At 33.2% G+C, this 20,023-nt stretch overlaps 1 protein-coding gene, 1 non-coding gene and 1 pseudogene across 2 annotated transcripts; 1 reads left to right on the forward strand and 2 right to left on the reverse strand.

Annotated features, from left to right (window-relative positions):
* The first annotated feature begins 5,244 nt into the window (after window positions 1-5,244).
* Window positions 5,245-10,552, forward strand: LOC142616557 (uncharacterized; annotated as a pseudogene).
* On the reverse strand, window positions 5,675-5,781 carry LOC142618134 (small nucleolar RNA R71). The gene has a single exon (XR_012841184.1). It is a non-coding gene; the product is annotated as a small nucleolar RNA R71 (small nucleolar RNA).
* Window positions 10,553-16,047: 5,495 nt separating the features above from the next.
* On the reverse strand, window positions 16,048-19,792 carry LOC142616558 (uncharacterized). Its single transcript, XM_075789384.1, has 9 exons — window positions 19,367-19,792; window positions 18,223-18,412; window positions 17,987-18,120; window positions 17,411-17,523; window positions 17,037-17,283; window positions 16,773-16,928; window positions 16,592-16,671; window positions 16,404-16,453; window positions 16,048-16,184 (listed from the first exon to the last, which is right to left on the reverse strand). The coding sequence occupies exons 1-9, from the start codon at window positions 19,790-19,792 to the stop codon at window positions 16,048-16,050; spliced, it is 1,533 nt and encodes a 510-aa protein (XP_075645499.1).
* Window positions 19,793-20,023: the final 231 nt, after the last annotated feature.

Here is a 20,023-nt window from a genome sequence, read left to right on the forward strand (position 1 = left end):
TCACAAACTTTTATGATTAGATCTTTAACATAATATGTAATTCATATATGATTATTTTAAGAATTCCATTAACTTCAAACACACAACATGGTCAAAATAGAAGTTATTTTGATAAGAATCTACCCAAGAGTGAGTAGATTATAAGAGAAATAGCTAATTCAAGGCAGCTGACCTCCAAGAATGAGAAAGAATATTTAGAGAGAATAGAGAAGAAAGGAGAGAAACAGTTGCTTATTTCCAGTTTGCTTGAGTATTCAAAGCTATTCCAAGTAAAGCCATATCTGTTACATTCTAAAAACCTATCAGACTAACTGACAGCAACTAACATATTAACAGCTTCTACGGTAAATGACTAACAATTACCTAACTCTAATGCAGCGGCTTAGGACAGGTGTATGTTAAACAACATCAACAATAAATCTACGGCAGCAAGTCAGCTACAGCAGCAACATTACATGCAGTTGCTTGAAGACTCTTAAAAGTATTCTATACTGTTAAGTAATACAATAGTTTATTATATTTTAATATAATGCATTACTCCTTTTCTTTACCTATTGTTTGGTTACCGAGAAAATTAAGGAAAATAAGCATAAATAAAATTTTAGAGTTTTAAATGTTTCTCAACTTTGTATAATATAGAAAATCAGAGTACAAGGATTTTGGAAATAATTTTCCACACTGGAATGACTATCATTAATATTTACTTATGGCTGTACAAGTAGGATTATACAAGGAAAATTTTGACGCACAGGTTACTGTGATTTGTCATGATTTATTATTGCACAATATTCTCCTTGAGTTTGGCAATGATTTGATTTGATTCAATGATCTTCTGTGTTCTGGTTTTTACCAAAACGAGAGTGATTTTCAAGATTTATGCTGGTTGGACCAATGCTTATGGTTGGTGGCAATAATGCTTAACTTAAGTTGCTGCATAACTGATGTTGGCGCTACTACTGTAGGCTTAAGTAGCTGCATAATTGCTAGTGTTGTTGTTGTTGGAGGCATGATGGATGCTTTAATTGATTTGACGTGTCATTATATAAATCCATAAATTTAGAATGATAGCATTTATTTCTCATTCAGGAGTAGGATTAAGAGAAGATAAAATTTGCGGCTCAAATTGTTATTTACTTTAAGATTAACAATCAATTGGTACATTATTTGCAAATTTCATCCGGAATGAGAACCTTGAAGCCATATACATCTTGGGCTAGGAAATGGTAAGGGTATGCCTGACTTAACTAAAATTTACTTCAATTGGTACTGACTTTCACCTTGAGTAATTTTTCCAATTTTCTTTCTCATAAATTTTTATTCCATAATCCTAGCCCTTTAGTTGTTTGGTTTTGTTGATTGTTGATAATAGCTTAATTTTGCATATTTATATCATTATTAGAAAAGCATTATTATACTTATTTTGAGTTAATTCATGCATTTTATAGTTGATTTTGGAATAATGCTAAATAATCAATTTTGTGCTTAATTGAATTTTGATGGGTGAATTTGTCTTTTGTAGGATAATGAAATTAAATAAGTGGATTTGTGCAAAAGAGAAAGCTAATGGACTTTAATTTTACAAGGGCCATGATGAAGTCAAAGAAGGCCAACCCAATTAAATTCAAATCCAATTGGAGCAAGGAATTAAAGGAAATTTGCACCTAATCCAAGTCCAATTCGGATTAGATTTCCGGCTTGTGCACCAGTTAGTATTTGGAGCATAAATTTTGGTTCATATGTCCAATCGAGATGATTCAAGTTGGGCTAGAAAGCTAACTTAAAGGGTTATAATGTTGTAGTTTATCAAAAGTCTGAATTCTGAAGTTAAATGGGTCAAAAACGTCGGTTAAGTGAAGCCTAAAAACCTGGGATTTTTTCTGAAATAGGAATTCAACTTGTAATAGGATTCCTTGACCTATTCAAAAGGCTCTTTAGGGAAAAATTCATAGAGAGAGCTACTGTAGAACATAATTTAGGTTTTCTTACTGTTTCTGAAAGTTCAAAAAGCATGTAAAACACTTATGAACGTTTAAACCCCCAATTAACAAATTACCAATTCAAGCTTAATATCAAACAAAGTATGTGTGGAAGATGAACATAAGCATATAACAGAATTGATAAATAATTTAAACCAAATAAAATCATATCCACAGCAGAAATTAAATGGCAAAGATTAAGAGAAGAGAGATGTAAACACAAAGACAATACAACGATGTGTTATCAAAGAGAAAACCGAAGCTCTCGGCGTAAAACCTCTCCGCCGCCCTCCAAGCAGTCAATAATCTCCTAAAGAATGTAGTTGGGATACATGGACAGCAAAAGACCCTTTAATCCTAATCTACTTAGTGTACCTAAGCCCTCCAAGCTCCTACTCCAACGAGGTTGCGCTGAACCTATTTCTTCTTTAGCTTACCGAATTCCGCTAAAGCCCATAGCATCAACCAACATGAAATTGGTCCCTTCTCAACTGCTTCCCAAAGCACCAAACAACATTCTCATTGATATGGGTATGGTGAGAAAAGGTTTTGGTAATGGACCTCTCAAGGATGTAACAATGGAGAGGAAAGAGTAGAGGAATTTGAGGATTCTCTATGTAAAGATTGTGGATGAGGCAATCTTGGTTTTCTCTAGGGTTTCTCTCTCAAAATTCTCTCTAGAAGCTCTCTACATTTCGTGGGTATAAGGGGTATTTATACTGGAGTGAGAATGGAATGAGAAGAGTCAGGTTTTTCTAAACAGAGCTAGATGGCGGCTTGGCCTCGCGACTTGATTGAGTCGCGAGTTCAAGCCGCGAGCAAACAGAATGGCCAGACTAGACTTTTTGTCTTGTAGTGCTCCAGCTGGCGTGATTGTTCAACTTCTCTGCACACTTCACTCGTGTGCATCATCTGGCGGCTTGCAAGCCGCGAGCCACCTGCGAGATCCAGCTGCGAGTCCTTGCTTCGCTGCACAATCTTGAGTATTTCTACACACTCTCTCACACACTACCCTTACATGAATCCCACCTAAATACAGGGTTTCTAAGTGCTGAATTACAAGCAAATTGGCACGATATAAAGCCAAAAAAATAGTTGATAAATTTCAATCTTACAATCTCCCCCTTTGGCTATTCCGTGACAAAACCCTAAAACAAACTCTAGACTTAACATGTGAGTTGGGAACAGTTGAACAAAACTCACTCACAGCTAACTCTAGAATCTGTGTAGCTCTTGAATCATAAGAAAAAGTGTCTCCTGAAACACAACAACATAATATGATCATTGCATGCAGAAAAACTTGTAATGCATATGAGACAAGCACAATGTGATCAAGCACAATGGAGTAAAGTAATAAACCAAAGCTTGACCATACAGGCAATCACTATAAAATAGTGACCAAAATGCTCATTCGCACTTGGAATGAACATCCAGACATGCAAGCTATTAAGCTTAAATGCAAAGAATCATTTGCATGTCCAACACTCAACCAATGCACAATACATGAAGTATATGCATCTAGGAATAAGATCCTATTAGGGCACAAGAGTGATGTACTTAAAGCAATGCATAACAAAATATCAAGTGCATAAGCTACAAAGCATAGATACAAAAACATAAAGGCTACATAAGCATGGTACAAACCATAAAAGCCTACAAAATATAGAAAACAAACCCTAAAAGCTTACACAAGCAACATGGGTACAGATATGATGTACTAAAGAAAATGCACAACATAAACTAAAAGTGCTTAAAGTTTCTTCCCTTCAAAATGATGAGAAGCTGTGATGCACTTGAAACATATATACTTGTAACCTGAAATACTTGCACAAAACACATTAGACCCTCAAGGTAAAGCAAGTAATAAAAGGACAAGTATAATGTAACAAGTAAAAAGCGATCAAGTAAACATGTTGTGAAACATGTTGTGAAACATATGAGCAACTTGATCAAACACATGATGGTCATATGCAAATGACTACAATGATCACATAGCATAGCAAATGATCATCCGAACATGCAATCAATGAAGCACAATAGCACAAGGAAGTATGCATGTCCAACACACAAACACGATGCAAAGAGAACAACAAAGCATAGATACTAAATATAACTCAAAACACCATAAAGTAAACAAGAAAACAAACATAAAGAAACACAAACAAAACAAAATTTTCTTATAAACACAATGTCTTCTCCCCTTTGGAATATGCATCTCCCCTATGGAAAAAACTCTCCCCCTACAAATGTTCACAAGAGTCATATAGAAATGACAAAAACTCTCACCGTTTCATTACAGTTTTTAGAGTTTTAATTGTGTTATGGCTTGCTAGAAGCCTTGCTAAGGCAAGGGGTGAAACCAACCGCTTATTGATATGTTCTTAATAATTATTTATTGGTTTTAATGTTTATCGTTTTTATGTTTTTGATTGTTTTACTCATCCAGAAAAGTGTTTAGTTCTGTATAATCCTTTGATTTATCGTAGACTCCGGGCACGTTAAATGCTTGGTATTCCCTGCGAACTAATTCACTAGTTTTGTTTTGCCTAAAATCAATCAATTGCATGAAACTACCTTAGACAATTAATTTTTTGAGTTTTTATTGTTAAATCATCCGACTAAGATCATCATTCGTATGAATTTTAGTTGAGTTATAAAATAAATATTATTAAGACTACTAATAGATGTGTTGTGTGTGGATCCCTAAACCTTAGCGCTTTAATATATTGTTATTTTTTCTCAATTTAAATTACCTTTACTAAACTATCAAAAATCTCTTCAGTTAAACTTTATTATTTTAGTTTTATTCTATTGTGGTTTACTAATCAATTCCCTTTTCCCTGTGGATTCAACCTCGGACTTTCCGAGTTATTACTTCACGACAATTCTGCACTTAGGAGCATTATTTAAGTCGCAGCAAGTTTTTGGCGCCGTTGCCGGGGATTAGGCGATTAGAGAAGTGTTCCACTTTGTTTGGAGAGGTTTTCGGCATTAAATTTCTTCACATATTTGGTAATATCTCTCCAACTCTTTTCTTTTTTAAGTAGCTTAGCTTTCTTTTAGAGTTTTTCTTTTATTTTTACTTCTCTTTATTGTTAAAGGTTTTTGTTTTATTTTATTTTATTTTCTTTTTCTTTTTTCTTTCTTGGTTTAATATTGCATGCGTGTTTGGTGTCGTGAAGGTGATAATTGCTTGGTTAGAATTGATTCTAATCATTTGTTTGGAAATTTATCTGATTCTTTCACACATTCTCACACACTTGATATCATGGCAGACTTAGAGAGTAATCATGGTGATGAGAATAATTTAAATAATGAAAATTTCCATGCTCACCAACCCATTAGAACTCTCAAGGATTATTTGCAACCTACTAGGAGTAGTCCACCATCATGCATCATTTTTTCAACTAATGCAAATAATTTTAATTTTAAGCCCAGTGTGATTTCATTACTTCCTAAATTTCATGGCTTAGATTTTGAAAATCCTTACCTACACTTTAAGGAATTTGATGAGGGATGTTTTACCTTCCATGACCAATCATGTAATGAAGAGACCATTAGGTTGAAGTTGTTCCCTTTTTCTCTTAAAGACAAGGCAAAAACTTGGCTTAATTCTTTGAGACCTAGGTCAATTGGTACTTGGCAAGAGATGCAAACTGAATTTTTAAAGAATTTTTTTTCCAATTCATAGGACTAATGTAGTTAAAAGACAAATAATAAATTTTTCACAAAAAGATAATGAGACATTTTACCAATGTTGGGAAAGATTTAAAGATTTGGTTAATGCTTGCCCACATCATGGCTATGAAACTTGGCGTATAATTACTTTTTTCCATGAAAGTTTAACTCCAAAGATGTGCCAATTTGTAGAAATGATGTGCAATGAAGAATTTTTGAATAAAGATTCTGATGAGGCTTTTGATTATTATGATCTCTTAGTTGAGAATGCCCAATATTGGGATACCACTAATACCTTAGATAGATCTAGAGCATCTACCAATCCCTCTAGGGGTGGTAAGTACCAGCTTAGGGAAGATGATGACCTTAGTGCTAGGGTGGCTAGTCTAACTAGGAAGCTTGAAGCCATGGAATTAAGGAAGGGCAATGGAATCAATATTATGCCTAAAATTGATGAAGTTTGTAGAATTTGTGAGACCATGGAACACTTTACCAATGAATTCCCTACAATTCCAGCTTTTAGAGAGGTGTTGCATGATTAAGCAAATGCAATGAACATGGTGAAAAAATCATACCCTTCCCCCTATTCAGAGACATACAATTCAGGGTGGAGGAATCTCCCAAATTTTAGTTGGAGGAATGATAATGTGGTTGCACCTCCTACACATGGTTCTTCAAATTATGTTCCCTATAATCCCCATCCAAAGAAGAGTCTTGAGGACACTTTACAACAATTCATGCAAACTCAATACACCATTAATAATCAGACCTCACAGGCCATAAATGACATTAGGAGCACTCTCACTAAATTGACCACATTCATGAGCACAATAGAAAAGGGTAAGTTCCCATCTTAACCACAACCAAACCCCCAAGGTCAATTTTGTGTTGATGATTGTAGTTCCTCTGAAAATAAAGTGAGTTAAGTTAAATCTGTAACTACTTTTTGCAGTGGAAAAATCATTGAAAAAGATATTCTTAAAAGCAATACAAATGAGGAGTCTTCCAAAACAAAGAGTAGTGATGAAGTACTTGAGCCTAAATCTAATGAAATTTAAAGATGTCTTATCCCTGCTCCCTTTTCCCAAAGGTTGATTCCACCTCAAAAAGTGAATCAAAATTTTGAAATCCTTGAAGTGCTTAAGCAAGTTAAAGTGAACATTCTTCTTTTGGATGCCATAAAGCAAATTCCATTATATGCTAAATTTTTGAAAGATTTGTGTACTGTTAAGCGTAAGCTTAATGTACATAAGAAGGCATTTTTGACTAAACAAGTTAGTGCAATCATTCAAAACAATAGACCTCCAAAGTTTAAAGATCCAGGTTGTCCCACTATTTCATGTGTGATTGGTAATTCAAAAATAGAGAAAGCTTTGCTTGATCTTGGGGCAAGTGTGAACCTTTTTCCATATTCAATGTATGAGCAATTAGGTCTAGGCGAGTTAAAACCCACTTCCATAATTTTACAACTTGCCGATCGATCTGTGATTGTTCCTAAGGGTGTTGTTGAGGATGTTTTGGTTCAATTAAGTGGACAAATTTAATTTTCTTGTTGACTTTATTTTTTGGACATGCATCTTGTTTCTAATGCTAATTCTCAAATATCTATGATTTTAGGATGCCTATTTCTTGCAACTTCTAATGCATTGATAAATTGTAGAAGTTGAGTTTTAAAATTATCTTTTGGGAATATGACCCTTGAGCTTTATATTTTTAATACTTGCAAGCAACCTAGGGATGAAGAGGATGTGCATGAAGTTGGCTTAATTGAAACACTTGTTCAAGAACAATTCAACAAAACATGTTTTTCAGATCCATTAGAAGCTTGTCTAGTCAATTCATGTGATTTTAATTTTGATGAGAATTCTGAAATTGCATACATTCACTGTCTTTTGGAATCTGTGCAGGAATTGGAAGCGAGCAATTGGAAATTGAAATATGAGGAGTTGCCACCTCATGAGATAAAGTTGTTGCCATCTAGTGAGCAAGTACCAAAATTGGAGTTGAAACCCTTGCCCGTTGAGCTCAAGTATACTTTTCTAGGAACCGATGAGACTTTTCCTGTGGTAATATCGTCTAAACTTGACTCTTTGCAAGAAGGTAAGTTATTAAATGTTTTGAGAAAACATAAGAGTGTCATAGGATGGAACATAGCTGACATTAAAGGAATTAGCCTATTGGTTTGTACTCACAAAATTTATTTAGAGGACAATGCTAAACCATCTAGGGAGATGCAATGTAGGTTGAACCCTACAATGAAAAAGGTAATTAGGACTGAAGTTCTCAAATTGTTAGATGTGGGTATCATATACCCCATCGCAGATAGTAAATGGGTAAGTCTTACTCAAGTGGTGCCTAAGAAATTTGGAATAATTGTGGTAAAAAATGAGAATAATGAGTTAATTCCAACTCGTGTCACCACAGGTTGGTGCATGTGTATTGATTATAGAAAATTGAATGCAGACACTAGGAAAGATCACTTCCCTTTACCATTCTTGGATCAAGTTTTAGAGAGAGTAGCGGGTTATGAGTACTATTGTTTTTTAGATGGGTATTCTGGGTACTATCAAATTGAAATTGCACTTGAAGATCAAGAGAAAACCGCCTTTTGGTACTTTTGCATTTAGGAGGATGCCATTTGGTTAATGTAATGCACCTGCCACTTTTCAAAGATGCATGCTAAGTATTTTTAGTGACATGGTAGAACATTATTTAGAGGTTTTCATGGATGATTTTTCTGTGTTTGGTGACTCTTTTTGATGAATGCCTTTCTAATTTGAAAAAAGTATTAACTAGGTGTGAAGAAAAAAATTTACAATTAAATTGGGAAAAGTGTCATTTCATGGTCACAAAAGGGATTGTATTAGGCCATATTGTTTCTTCAAAAGGTATTGAGGTGGATAAAGCAAAGATTGAGTTGATTGCTAATTTGCCTACACCTAAGACTGTTAAAGATGTGAGATCATTCCTAAGACATGCTGGATTTTATAGGAGGTTCATAAAAGACTTTAGTTTCATATCTAGACCTATGTGTAACCTCCTAACACATGACACTCCCTTTGAATGGCCTCAAGCTTGCCAAGAAGCTTTTGATAAGCTAAAAGGCATGCTTACCACTGCACCTATCATGCGACCACCAAATTGGACTTTACCTTTTGAAATTATGTGTGATGCAAGTGATTATGCGATTGGAGCTGTTTTAGGGCAAAGAAAAGATAAAAATTCTCATGTAATTTATTATGCTAGTAAGACTTTGAATGAAGCTCAAATGAATTATTCTACAACTAAAAAAAAGTTACTTGCTGTGGTATTTGCCTTAGATAAATTCCGTTCATATATTCTTGGTTCTCTTGTTGTTGTTTTCACTAACCATGCAGCTTTAAAATATCTTCTTTCAAAGAAGGATGCAAAGCCAAGGTTGATTAGATGGATTCTTCTACTACAAGAATTTAATATCACCATCAAAGATAAAAAGGAAGTAGAAAATGTGGTGGCAGACCATCTGTCGTGCCTCTCTTTTAATGAATGCATGGATGCATTGCCCATTAGGAATTGATTCCCTAATGAACAATTGTTTTCCATCTCTACTTTTCCTTGGTATGCTGATATTGTCAATTTTCTTGTCACAGGCCAAACACCATCTCACTGGAGTGCTCAAGATAAGAAACGCTTCATGGTTGAGGTACGCAATTTTTTCTATAATGATCCTTATTTATTTAAGTACTGTCTAGATCAAATCATTAGGAGATGTATCCCTGATAAAGAAATATTTAGTGTCATCTCCTTTTGTCATAATGAAGCTTGTGGAGGCCACTTTTCTTCAAGGAAAATCGTTGCAAAGATTTTGCAATGTGGTTTTTATTGGCCTAATATGTTTAAAGACTCATCATTTTTGCAAATCTTGTGAGTCCTATCAAAAGTTGGGAGGAGTAACTCGTAGAAATATGATGCCTTTAAACCCAATTTTAGTTGTTGAAATTTTTGATTGTTGGGGCTTAGATTTCATGGGTTCGTTCCTTCCTTCTTTTGGATATCTTTACATTCTAGTGGCTGTAGATTATGTTTTAAAATGGGTTGAGGCTATTTCTTGCAAAAAGAATGATCACAAAATTGTTTTGAAATTTTTAAAGGAAAATGTTTTCTCAAGGTTTGGCTTCCCTGGGGAAATTGTTAGTGATGGGGGCTTGCACTTTTGCAACCGACCTTTTGAGGCATTAATGAGAAAATATTGCATAACACACAAGGTTGCCACCCCATATCACCCACAAACAAGTGGACAAGTTGAGCTTGCCAATAGGGAGATTAAACAAATTTTGGAAAAGACGGTTAACCCAAATCGTAAAGATTGGTCTTTGAGGTTGAATGATGCACTTTGGGCGTACCGCACTGCTTATAAAAATATTCTTGGTATGTCTCCCTATAGACTTGTTTATGGTAAAACTTGTCACTTGCTTGTGGAATTGGAACACAAATTATATTGGGCAATAAAGATGTTTAACTTTAACTTAGACAAGGCTAGTTCATTGAGAAAATTGCAATTGAATGAGTTGGAAGAAATTCGGCATGATGCATATGAGAATTCTAGGATTTCTAAAGAAAGAATGAAGGTTTTTCATGACAAACAAATTTTAAGGAAATTTTTTGAACCATCTCAAAAAGTTCTTTTGTATAATTCTAGGTTACATTTGTTCCCTGAAAAATTGAGATCTAGATGGATTGGACCTTTCATTGTTAAAAATGTTTTCTCCCATGGTGCCATAGAAATTGAAAATCCTAAGAATGGGAACATATTTAAGGTGAATGGACAACGTCTTAAGCCATTTCTTGAGAATTTTTCACAAGAGGAGGAATCCATTAATTTGGAGGATCCCATTTATCAAGACTTGCCAAGCAATTAGCGTTAGTATTTGTGTCGTAGTTTAGATTTTTTTTCCTTTTTATTATTTTTGTTGTTTTTTTTTCTAACCATTTTTGCAGGAGTTAAAGTTTTATTCTATTCATTTATGTTCATTTCTTCAAGGTACTCTCTGTATTCTCTACTCTTTATTGTTTTTCCTTGTTATCAATGAGGACAATGTAAGTTTTAGGTTGGGGGGAGGAACTTGGGATGATTTGCATTTGGTTTTATTTTATGTTAAATTTTTTTTTGAGTTCTTTGTAGGGATTTTTGTTTCTTTTTTTTAGTCCAATTTTCAAAAAAAAAAAAAGTGTTGCTTTAGCAAGAGTTTTAAGTCAAAGTTCTTTATGCTACTTCTATCCAAAGAATTCCACTGTTTTTCATGCTCAACTAGTATGCACATGCACTTTAACCACATAAACATGTTTCTTGGTTAAGAAATAGAGATGACTTTGAAAATTTTGTAAAAAAAATGTAGAAACCATAACCCAAGTGAGTTCTTGAGCCATTCATTTTTTTAGAGGGTTATTTTCTTTTGACCTCATTTTTCATTTGGAAGTACATAACTTTGTTATTGCTTAGTCTCATTATTCTTTGATTTGGTCGAATGCTAAGAATTCATCAAATTTTATGCCACACCTAAATATGTTATAGTCATGGATTTTGAAGAACTATCCCAATACTTAAGAGATGATTTTAGTCCATCTTTTTAAATTTTGAGCCTTTATCATTTTCTTTCTTGATACATTACTGCTAGTTACCCATTTGAGCCTATTATTTTAGCCGTTCTTTCTCAAACCCTTTCCTAAGGTGTTCCAAGAATGAATGCAATCAAATTGTCTTATTACGATAAATTTGTGGTGAAATAGTTGGAAGAAAAGGAGGACCACTCAAAAAAGGAAAAGAAAAAAAAAAAGAGTCATAAACAGAAAAGGAAAAATGTTGAAAAAAAAGGGAATGTGAAAGAGGAAAATAGAGAAAGAATTTGTTGATGAAATTTTGAAGAAAAAAAAGAAAAAAAGTGAAAGTGCGATATTCAAGAAACTTGAGAGAATAAATTAATTGGCATATATTCAAAAGAAGTTTTCTCTCTAATTATTCTTAGGAACACCTTTTATTTTTACTTATACCCTTTGTTCTAAATTCCTCATCTTTACCCTACATTACATCCCAATGAAAGTCCTATTTGATTTTAAGGAAGGTATGGTTTAGATCTTGACATGACTAATCAATGTGTGTGATGTCATATTCTTAGTGTTTGGCATCCTTTCATGAGACTATAAATATAATTTGTTTTGCTTCACTGTTCTTTCTTATTCATATGTGAGATATTAGTTTTTGTTCTATATTATTTTGCTCACATATGTTTGAGAGTGTTACACCCTTTTCGGAGTGATTTTATTTGTTGAGTGTTAACAACTGTGATATTTGAGTTGAAGCATAACTTTGGATAGAAATTCAAGCCATGTTTTATCTTAAGATTAAGGTTGTGTTTGTGTTGGCTAAACCATTCACACACTTAGTATTGATGGCATGTAGAATATCTTTGGTGGTTATTAGTGTTTTGACCTTTGATTAACTATTTTTACTAAAATAATAATTTTTTTTGTTATTTTGTGTCTTTGTCTCGAGTTGCTTAAATTGCTAGGGACTAGTTGCTGGTTGGGGAGTGTGATAATAGCTTAATTTTGCATATTTATATCATTATTAGAAAAACATTATCATACTTATTTTGAGTTAATTCATGCATTTTATAGTTGATTTTGGAATAATGCTAAATAATTAATTTTATGCTTAATTGAATTTTAATGCGTTAATTTGTCTTTTGTAGAATAATGAAATTAAATAAGTGGATTTGTACAAAGAAGAAAGCTAACGGACTTTAATTTTACAAGGGCCATGACGAAGTCAAAGAAGGCCAACCCAATTAAATTCAAGTCCAATTGGAGCAAGGAATCAAAGGAAATTTGCACATAATCCAAGCCCAATTCGGATTAGGATTCCAGCTTGCGCACTAGTTAGTATTTGAAACATAACTTTCGCCTCCGATTTCCAATCGAGATGATTCAAGTTGGGCTGGAAAGCTAAGTTAAAGGGCTACAACATTGTAGTTTACCAAAAGTCTGAATTCAGAAATTAAATAGGCCAAAAATATCGGTTAAGTGAAGCCTAAAAACTTGGAATTTTTTCCAAACGGAAATTCAACTTGTAATAGGATTCTTTGACCCATTCAAAAGGCTCTTTAGGGCAAAATTCAGAGGCAGAGCTACTGTAGAACATAATTTAGGTTTTCTTACCATTTCCTTACAGTTTTTAGAGTTTTAATTGTGTTATTGCTTGCTAGAAGCCTTGCTAAGACAAGGAGTAAAACCCAACCGCTTATTGGTATGTTCTTAACAATTATTTATTAGTTTTAATGCTTATGTTTTTATGTTTTTGATTGTTTTACTCATCTAGAAAAGTATTTATTTCTGTATAATCCTTTGATTTATCGTAGACTCCGAGCACGTTAAATGCTTAATATTCCCTACGAACTAATTCACTAGTTTTGTTTTACCTAAAATCAATCGATTGCATGAAACTACCTTAGACAATTAATTTTTTGAGTTTTTATTGTTAAATCATTCGACCAAGATCATCCTTCGTATGAATTTTAGTTGAGTTATAAGGAAAAATATTGTTAAGACTACTAATAAATGTGTTGTGTGTGGATCTCTAAACCTTAGCGCTATAATATATTGTTATTTTTTCTCAATTTAAATTACCTTTACTAAACTATCAAAAATCTCTTCAGTTAAATTTTATTATTTTAGTTTTATTCTATTGTGGTTTGCTAATCAATTCCCTTTTCCCCGTGGATTCGATCTCGGATTTTCCGAGTTATTACTTCGCGACAATCCTGCACTTGGGAGCATTATTTAAGTCGCAACAACTATTAGATGACTCCTTAGAACTGAGAGATTAAATTTCACCAATAATGGCAAATTGAAGAATGTGATCATCTAAATATGCACCACGTAACAAAAAATAGGGTTTAATTATAAACCTATATTTCTATAAGTGGCCTGGTAGACATACTTTGAATAACACCAAATGGTTCACATCAATAATGATATCTGGTTTACTTTCATGATTTCAATTTAGCTAGCCTAAAACATGCTTATGATATCCATATCTATTTATAATAAGAATAAGTATGTGCTTCGAGCATGAATGATTTCTTGGGGCATGTCATGTTTATGGTGAATATATTTCTTAAGCCATATCAAATGTTGTATATACGGAATGGGTATTTGAAATGTAGCTATTGGAAATGGTTGTTGATCTTTAAATTCTTCTAATAGTGATGATCTATGTGTTTGGTTTGATTGAACAGGGATGGCCAAAGAAAATTTTGCGGTTTCTTTTCCAAAAATTGTTGAAACATAGTCATGTGGGTAATTTTGGAATATTTAATGGCAAAATTGTTTTATTTTATTTTTTTGAAAGTGGGCAAAATTGTTTTATCTATGTTATTGAACTATTTCGTTAATACAAAATTCTTTTCTTTTATTTCATATAAAATGTTCATGACTATTCTTGCAATGGATTTATAAGCGCCAATGGACTTAAGTGACTTCGCAAGTCATCTATTCAGGTTGTCAACTGAGGTAAATATTTATTCACTATCTCATTTTTTTTCTTTCTTTTAATTTTGACATATTATTCTCTGGTAAGTTTTTTCAATTGGTGGTGTTGATGTCAAGCTTATGATGAGTAGGTGGTAAATACAAACAATCAAGCCTAAGTCTTGACATCTTAGATAATTTTCTTTTTGTCTTTTCTGCTTTATACAAATTAGTTTGTTTAGATTTTTATTGTTATTTTTTCTCAAAACTAATGAGCATATTTTTTATGTTGTTTCTATTCTGATATTTTGTATGCGAAGATCTTGGAGGTAACAAATTATAATTGAGCTGAATGATCACATGCACCTCCATTCAATGTAAGAGATACTATTGAGTCAATTTATTCTTTTATTTTGTATTGTATGCAGTAGAATTTCACAGACAAACATTGTGAATTGATATTGTATATGTAGTATCTAGTAGTGATTTTCAAAATTATATACGTAATAATAGTGTAATGAGAAACTTGACGTAGCCAATATCATAAAAATTGCAAGAAAAAACTATTTTAGTATCTCCAAATATCTTGATCAAACTAATATTCTATATGTTTAATAATCCAAGCTAAAATTAATAGCACCACTACAATTCACCATTCTCGTACATAAGCACAAGTTACATACTAGTTTTATTAACCTAAAATGGATGACAATTTTGTAATGACTATAATAACATTTACCCGCTGTGGAACCAATATTTGAGAGCAGATGGACCGGAGTGGAGAAAATGGGACCAAAAAAAAAAAAGTCATTGATTCAACCGTAGATTAACCTCATCCCTCAATAATTAAGGTCTCACACGCAAGTGCATGCAACTAAGAATGGAGAACTAAGAAGAGTCACCAAGTAAATTGACAATCTCGATTAGGTGATTTCAAAATTTGATCGTTGTTACGTAAAATATTTCTTTGGATCCCTATCAAGAATTGTGATTATTTTGGTATGAAATGCAAATATGTACTATAGTCATTTCTTTTGTGTGTGTTAAAGGGAATATACACAAAATTCCCAAATTTATGAGATACAAAAATAAAGAAAAATATGACCCAAAGAAAAACAACTACACAAGATAATATTTACATGAATTGACAATTTGCCTATGTCCATAGAATTGCAAGGATTTCTTTATTCACATGAAAAAATACAAAATATGACAATACAGTTTTCTCTCTAAAAAGCAATACAAAACCCTAATCTCTAAAATAACAGTTTTTTTTATCTTGTGCAAGATTCATAATGGTCTACAAATGAGCCACAAACAGTTATTCTATCCTAAGCTCCAGTTTACGCCTATCGGCCCAAGCTTCTGCTCTATGAACTAAACTTTAGAAAAACTCTCATTAAAAAATCGTAACAATTTTATTGCAAGTTGATCATAATCCAAATTAAATACAATTAAGCTTCACAAAGCCCAAAACAAGAGAGAGAGAGAGAGAGAGAGAGAGAGAGAGAGAGAGAGAGAGAGAGAGAGAGAGAGAGAGAGAGAGAGAGAGAGAGAGAGAGAGAGAGAGTCATAATACACTTGAAAAAATAATTAAGTCTCATGATATAGAAGTTATAAAAAACTAGTTATCAAAAACTAGTTATAGTGGAATCGTGTTTTAATGACACAGTTTTAATTATAATTGTGAAATGACAAATTCTCAATTATTTTAACTATGTACATACATGCACGGTGCTTGTGATAATTATTATTCTAATATATATTTAAATGTTCTCTTTGTTACTCAAGTCTGCACTACTGCGGTTAATCTTTGCTCCACACTAAAAGCAGAATCTGATTTTTAGTGGCAACTTCATAATCCATGAATAGCATTATGTTCGAACTTCTACCCAAACTTACGCAAATCATCGTAGTACTTGTTAAACCATCGTCTCATTATCCTAACTTCTTTTTTTCGTTGTACGATCAACCACTTTGGATCGTTTGCACTTGCAGCTGGCACTATGTCAAGGCAATGAGACCCTGCAAAAATCAACTTTATACTAGTAAACTTGTTCTATATTAGAGTCTAGCAAAAGATAATTACTTAGATTTTTTGGGGGGTCCAAAAGTTCAGCGGAACTGTTATGACCCTAAATTAGGGCAATGATTCCAAACACGTCATTCATTTCACATTTCAAATGTGGATATCTCGTTTGAAATTGTGAACGTAAAGTTATTGCATACATTATTATGAATTACCTTCTTTTGTATACACAGCAAGTATACTATCTGATATGTTCTCCAATATCCTGAAATAGCATATATAATAATGAGATCATTATAATAATTGATAGCTAACTAAGGAGTAACAAATATAACAGAAAAAAAAAAAGATCAATATTTTTTCCCAAAAATATAAAAAAGATTATATATTTTTGAAAAGTTACCCTCCACTGCTATAAGGGTCACGTAGGCCGTTGGAGAGGAGGATGTTGCTACCAAACCTCTTGAGAACCATTTTAATATGCTGCAATTTTACATTGAGAAACAAAAAAAATCATGTACATTATTTTTTCATTACTTATACAGAGAGAGAGAGAGAGAGAGAGAGAGAGAGAGTAGCCATACGTGACCACCATAATTAGTTGTGATCCAAGTGGGCCTAGGTTCGACTCCAAATTTATTCACGCAGTAGTCCCTATATTCTTTGTAAACAAATGGTGATGCAGGAAACATGGTTTCATTCGGGCCATTGCCAATTGGTATGACCAATTCACTACATGTCTACAAAGGCCAAGGCGAGTTCTAATTAAAATCAAGTTTGGTAATTGTTGAAGCTGTGAAATTGATAAAATTAGAAGAAAAAAAAAATGATAAATGCAAGTGCATTACCTGCCAGTCCCAACCACTCAGTGTTTCTGTTGACCAGAAATCGCCTAAATCATAGCACTCTTTATTTTTCCCATAATAAGAAACAACACCGGAGAAAATTCTGCCAAGGATGTCGGTTCCATTGGCTCCTCCATCAATACCTCTGCAGACAACAGTCACTGGATAGTTTGGAGGTCTATCATATTGAGCTGAAGATGAATACAGACTGTTCAAGTAATTCTTTAAGTCGGATGCATCCTTCAATGGCCTATGTGTAAGTTCATCAATACAATTATATAAGATGAAAATGTAGACCAATAAATCAGCATAAATTGTAGTATAAGGTTAACAAACAAATGGGATATGAAGACAAATGAAGAACTCAATATTATTACTTGCAAAGTTTGAATTTCTTGCTGAGTTCGGAAAGACCATTTGATTTATTAGCAACTCTATCGATCTCAGACCATGACTGCTTTATGGTTTCATAGCAGCTCCAACTAGCTTCCTGCAATATCCATGATACAAAGTCAACTTTTTATTTATTTTTAGATAATTAAATTGTTACGAGTGGAAGAGGGTAATTTGAATTATGGTTCTCTTTAAAAAGGAGACTCAACTATGCCACTGAACTACTGAACGTCTTCACACAAAGTTAACCCCATTTAAATATAAGTTATGGTTCTAAGTATTAACTATTGATTTTAACCTAAAAGTCCTTGGTAACAACAGCATAATATGAATTTGCTGGTACAAGGTTAGAGCCTTTTAAACATAAGGTATATGGTTACTATCATGCACCTTTTGCTTGATGGTCACCCCCACAAGCACATGGGACGGCAAAAGTCAGGGTTTCAAGTCTGTAAAAGAAGTTTTACATACATATACTTAGATTAAGTCAAAGTGGAATTTCTATCTCAAAATATAAGATATGGTTCAAAATAAATAGAGTATAAACTATTTATTTTAACCTGAAAGTCCTTGGTAACAACAACAGGATATGAATTATGTGGTACGAGGTCCTCGAAGTAAAGAATGGGTGCTGAAGAGGCAAATGCAGCCATTGCAATATGAGGATACTTTAGGCGGAACCATGTTGCAAGCACTGTTGGAAAAAATTAAAAGGGGAAAACATTAGGAGTGAGATTAATATATGAGATTTAATTAGTTTGAGTGAGATTTAATTTCTAATATTCATAAGACTTACTTCCACCATAAGATCCTCCAACAACTATAACTGGAGAGGACTCAGCTGATAAATTTTTCTTCAAGCTTATAATTACTTCTGCATAATCTGCTATAGCTTGAGCTGAGCTAAAGTATCCGCGAATGGTAGCATTTTTCAATGCTTCTTCTCTTGTAAATCCGGTAGGGATTGATTGACCATAGAAGCGATGCTGTAAGAAAAATCGTTATGGAGCACAACTTTGGAATATATTTCCATGATGGGATTGCCATCGGTGAATTTTGTTCCAATAAAGAAGAAAAAAAATTGAAAGTCAATAAAGGTACACTTTTATTATTTTTATATAATTAAATAATTATCAACAGCAGTGGAATCATATATTTAAAGCAGTGAATCTAGTGATTGAAAGTAAAGATAGAAATGCAGGCTGTTTAGTTGGAGATTTTGTTTAAAATGATGTGAAAATTATAATTTAAAAAGAGTTGTGAAAACACGTGTTTATAGTATTCATAAAGCAAAAAATGTGTTTGGTACCATATTTCAAATAATATATTTCAGTGTATGAAAAAATATAATTGTATGTTTGGTATGTGTGTGTGTTTTTTTAAAAGCTGATAAGTGGGCCCTCTAGTTGGAATTGAAGAAGAAAACTTTGTGTTGTCTAATCAAGTAGGCCTCATATTTTTCAAAATATTTACAAAAGTGTCATTGAGTAATGTTGTTTGATATCTAATAACTAGTAAGAGGTGTTTTTCAAATTCAGTGTTTGAACACCCTAAAATGAGCAACGTAACTTAAATACTCTTAAAAAAAACACGCATATCAAATATGTTGTGTTTTTTTAGAACCACAGTTTTCAGTGTTTAAACATTGAAAACTGTTTTTTAGAATCACATCTCAAACAGGCCTCGGAAAGTCTCACAAGATTTCAGGCATTTGCAAGATTCCCCTTTTTTTTGTTGTGGGTTTTTTTCATCTGGATATATGATTCTTGTGATTATATTTTTCTTACCTGTAATATTTTAGGAGTGGTTCTAGGCTTCCAGCAATCTTGTTTTTCTCATAGCGATTCTTTATCGTGAGTATTTATATCTATTTATACACATATATAAAGCCATATATGAATCAAGTTTTCCTAATTAATTAACAATATGTTTATACTCACCTCAATGTACAGCTCCAAAGCACCAAACCTGCGACAATTCTCTGGCATGAAATTTATAAGACCAACATCATCGTCCAGGGAAGACTCCTCTCCAAGATATGCAAATATGGGAGCAGCCGCCTTGGCACCACGCCAATGCTTAAAATTCACGATATATCTTTCCCGGAAAGTGGTGTAGCTTACGGGCTGATAGTTGAAGTGATCGATTGGTTGATCAAAATAGAACGTTTGATAATCTTTCTTTGAGTCAGATGCAGTTAGAGATGGGTTGTGTACATTATTTTTTGGATTATTGTATCCACCTAGTACACCAAGCGTTGGTCTCCTTGGTGGTGAAGCACAAGTGATCGTAATGAAGAGCAAAAGAATAAGCAAACAAGGAAGCCACAGGGCTCCCTGTAATGATTTATGAGCTCTAATGGCCATGATAATGATATGCAGTAGAATCGCACGCAATGCTTGAATGGGAATCTTGGCGTATTTATGTGAAAAAGAACTGTATTTAAGCAACTTTTGAGTTGATCCCAAAATAATTGCAGGATTTTTGCATTCAAAGTTGGCTATTTTTTATAAATTTATAATTAGCATATAAACTGTCATTTTTTATTTTAGAATCAAACACACACACACATAACATTGAGGGAATAAGACTTTAAC

The sequence above is a fragment of the Castanea sativa genome, chromosome 11 (assembly GCF_040712315.1).
Source record: "Castanea sativa cultivar Marrone di Chiusa Pesio chromosome 11, ASM4071231v1".
Classification (NCBI taxonomy): domain Eukaryota; kingdom Viridiplantae; phylum Streptophyta; class Magnoliopsida; order Fagales; family Fagaceae; genus Castanea; species Castanea sativa.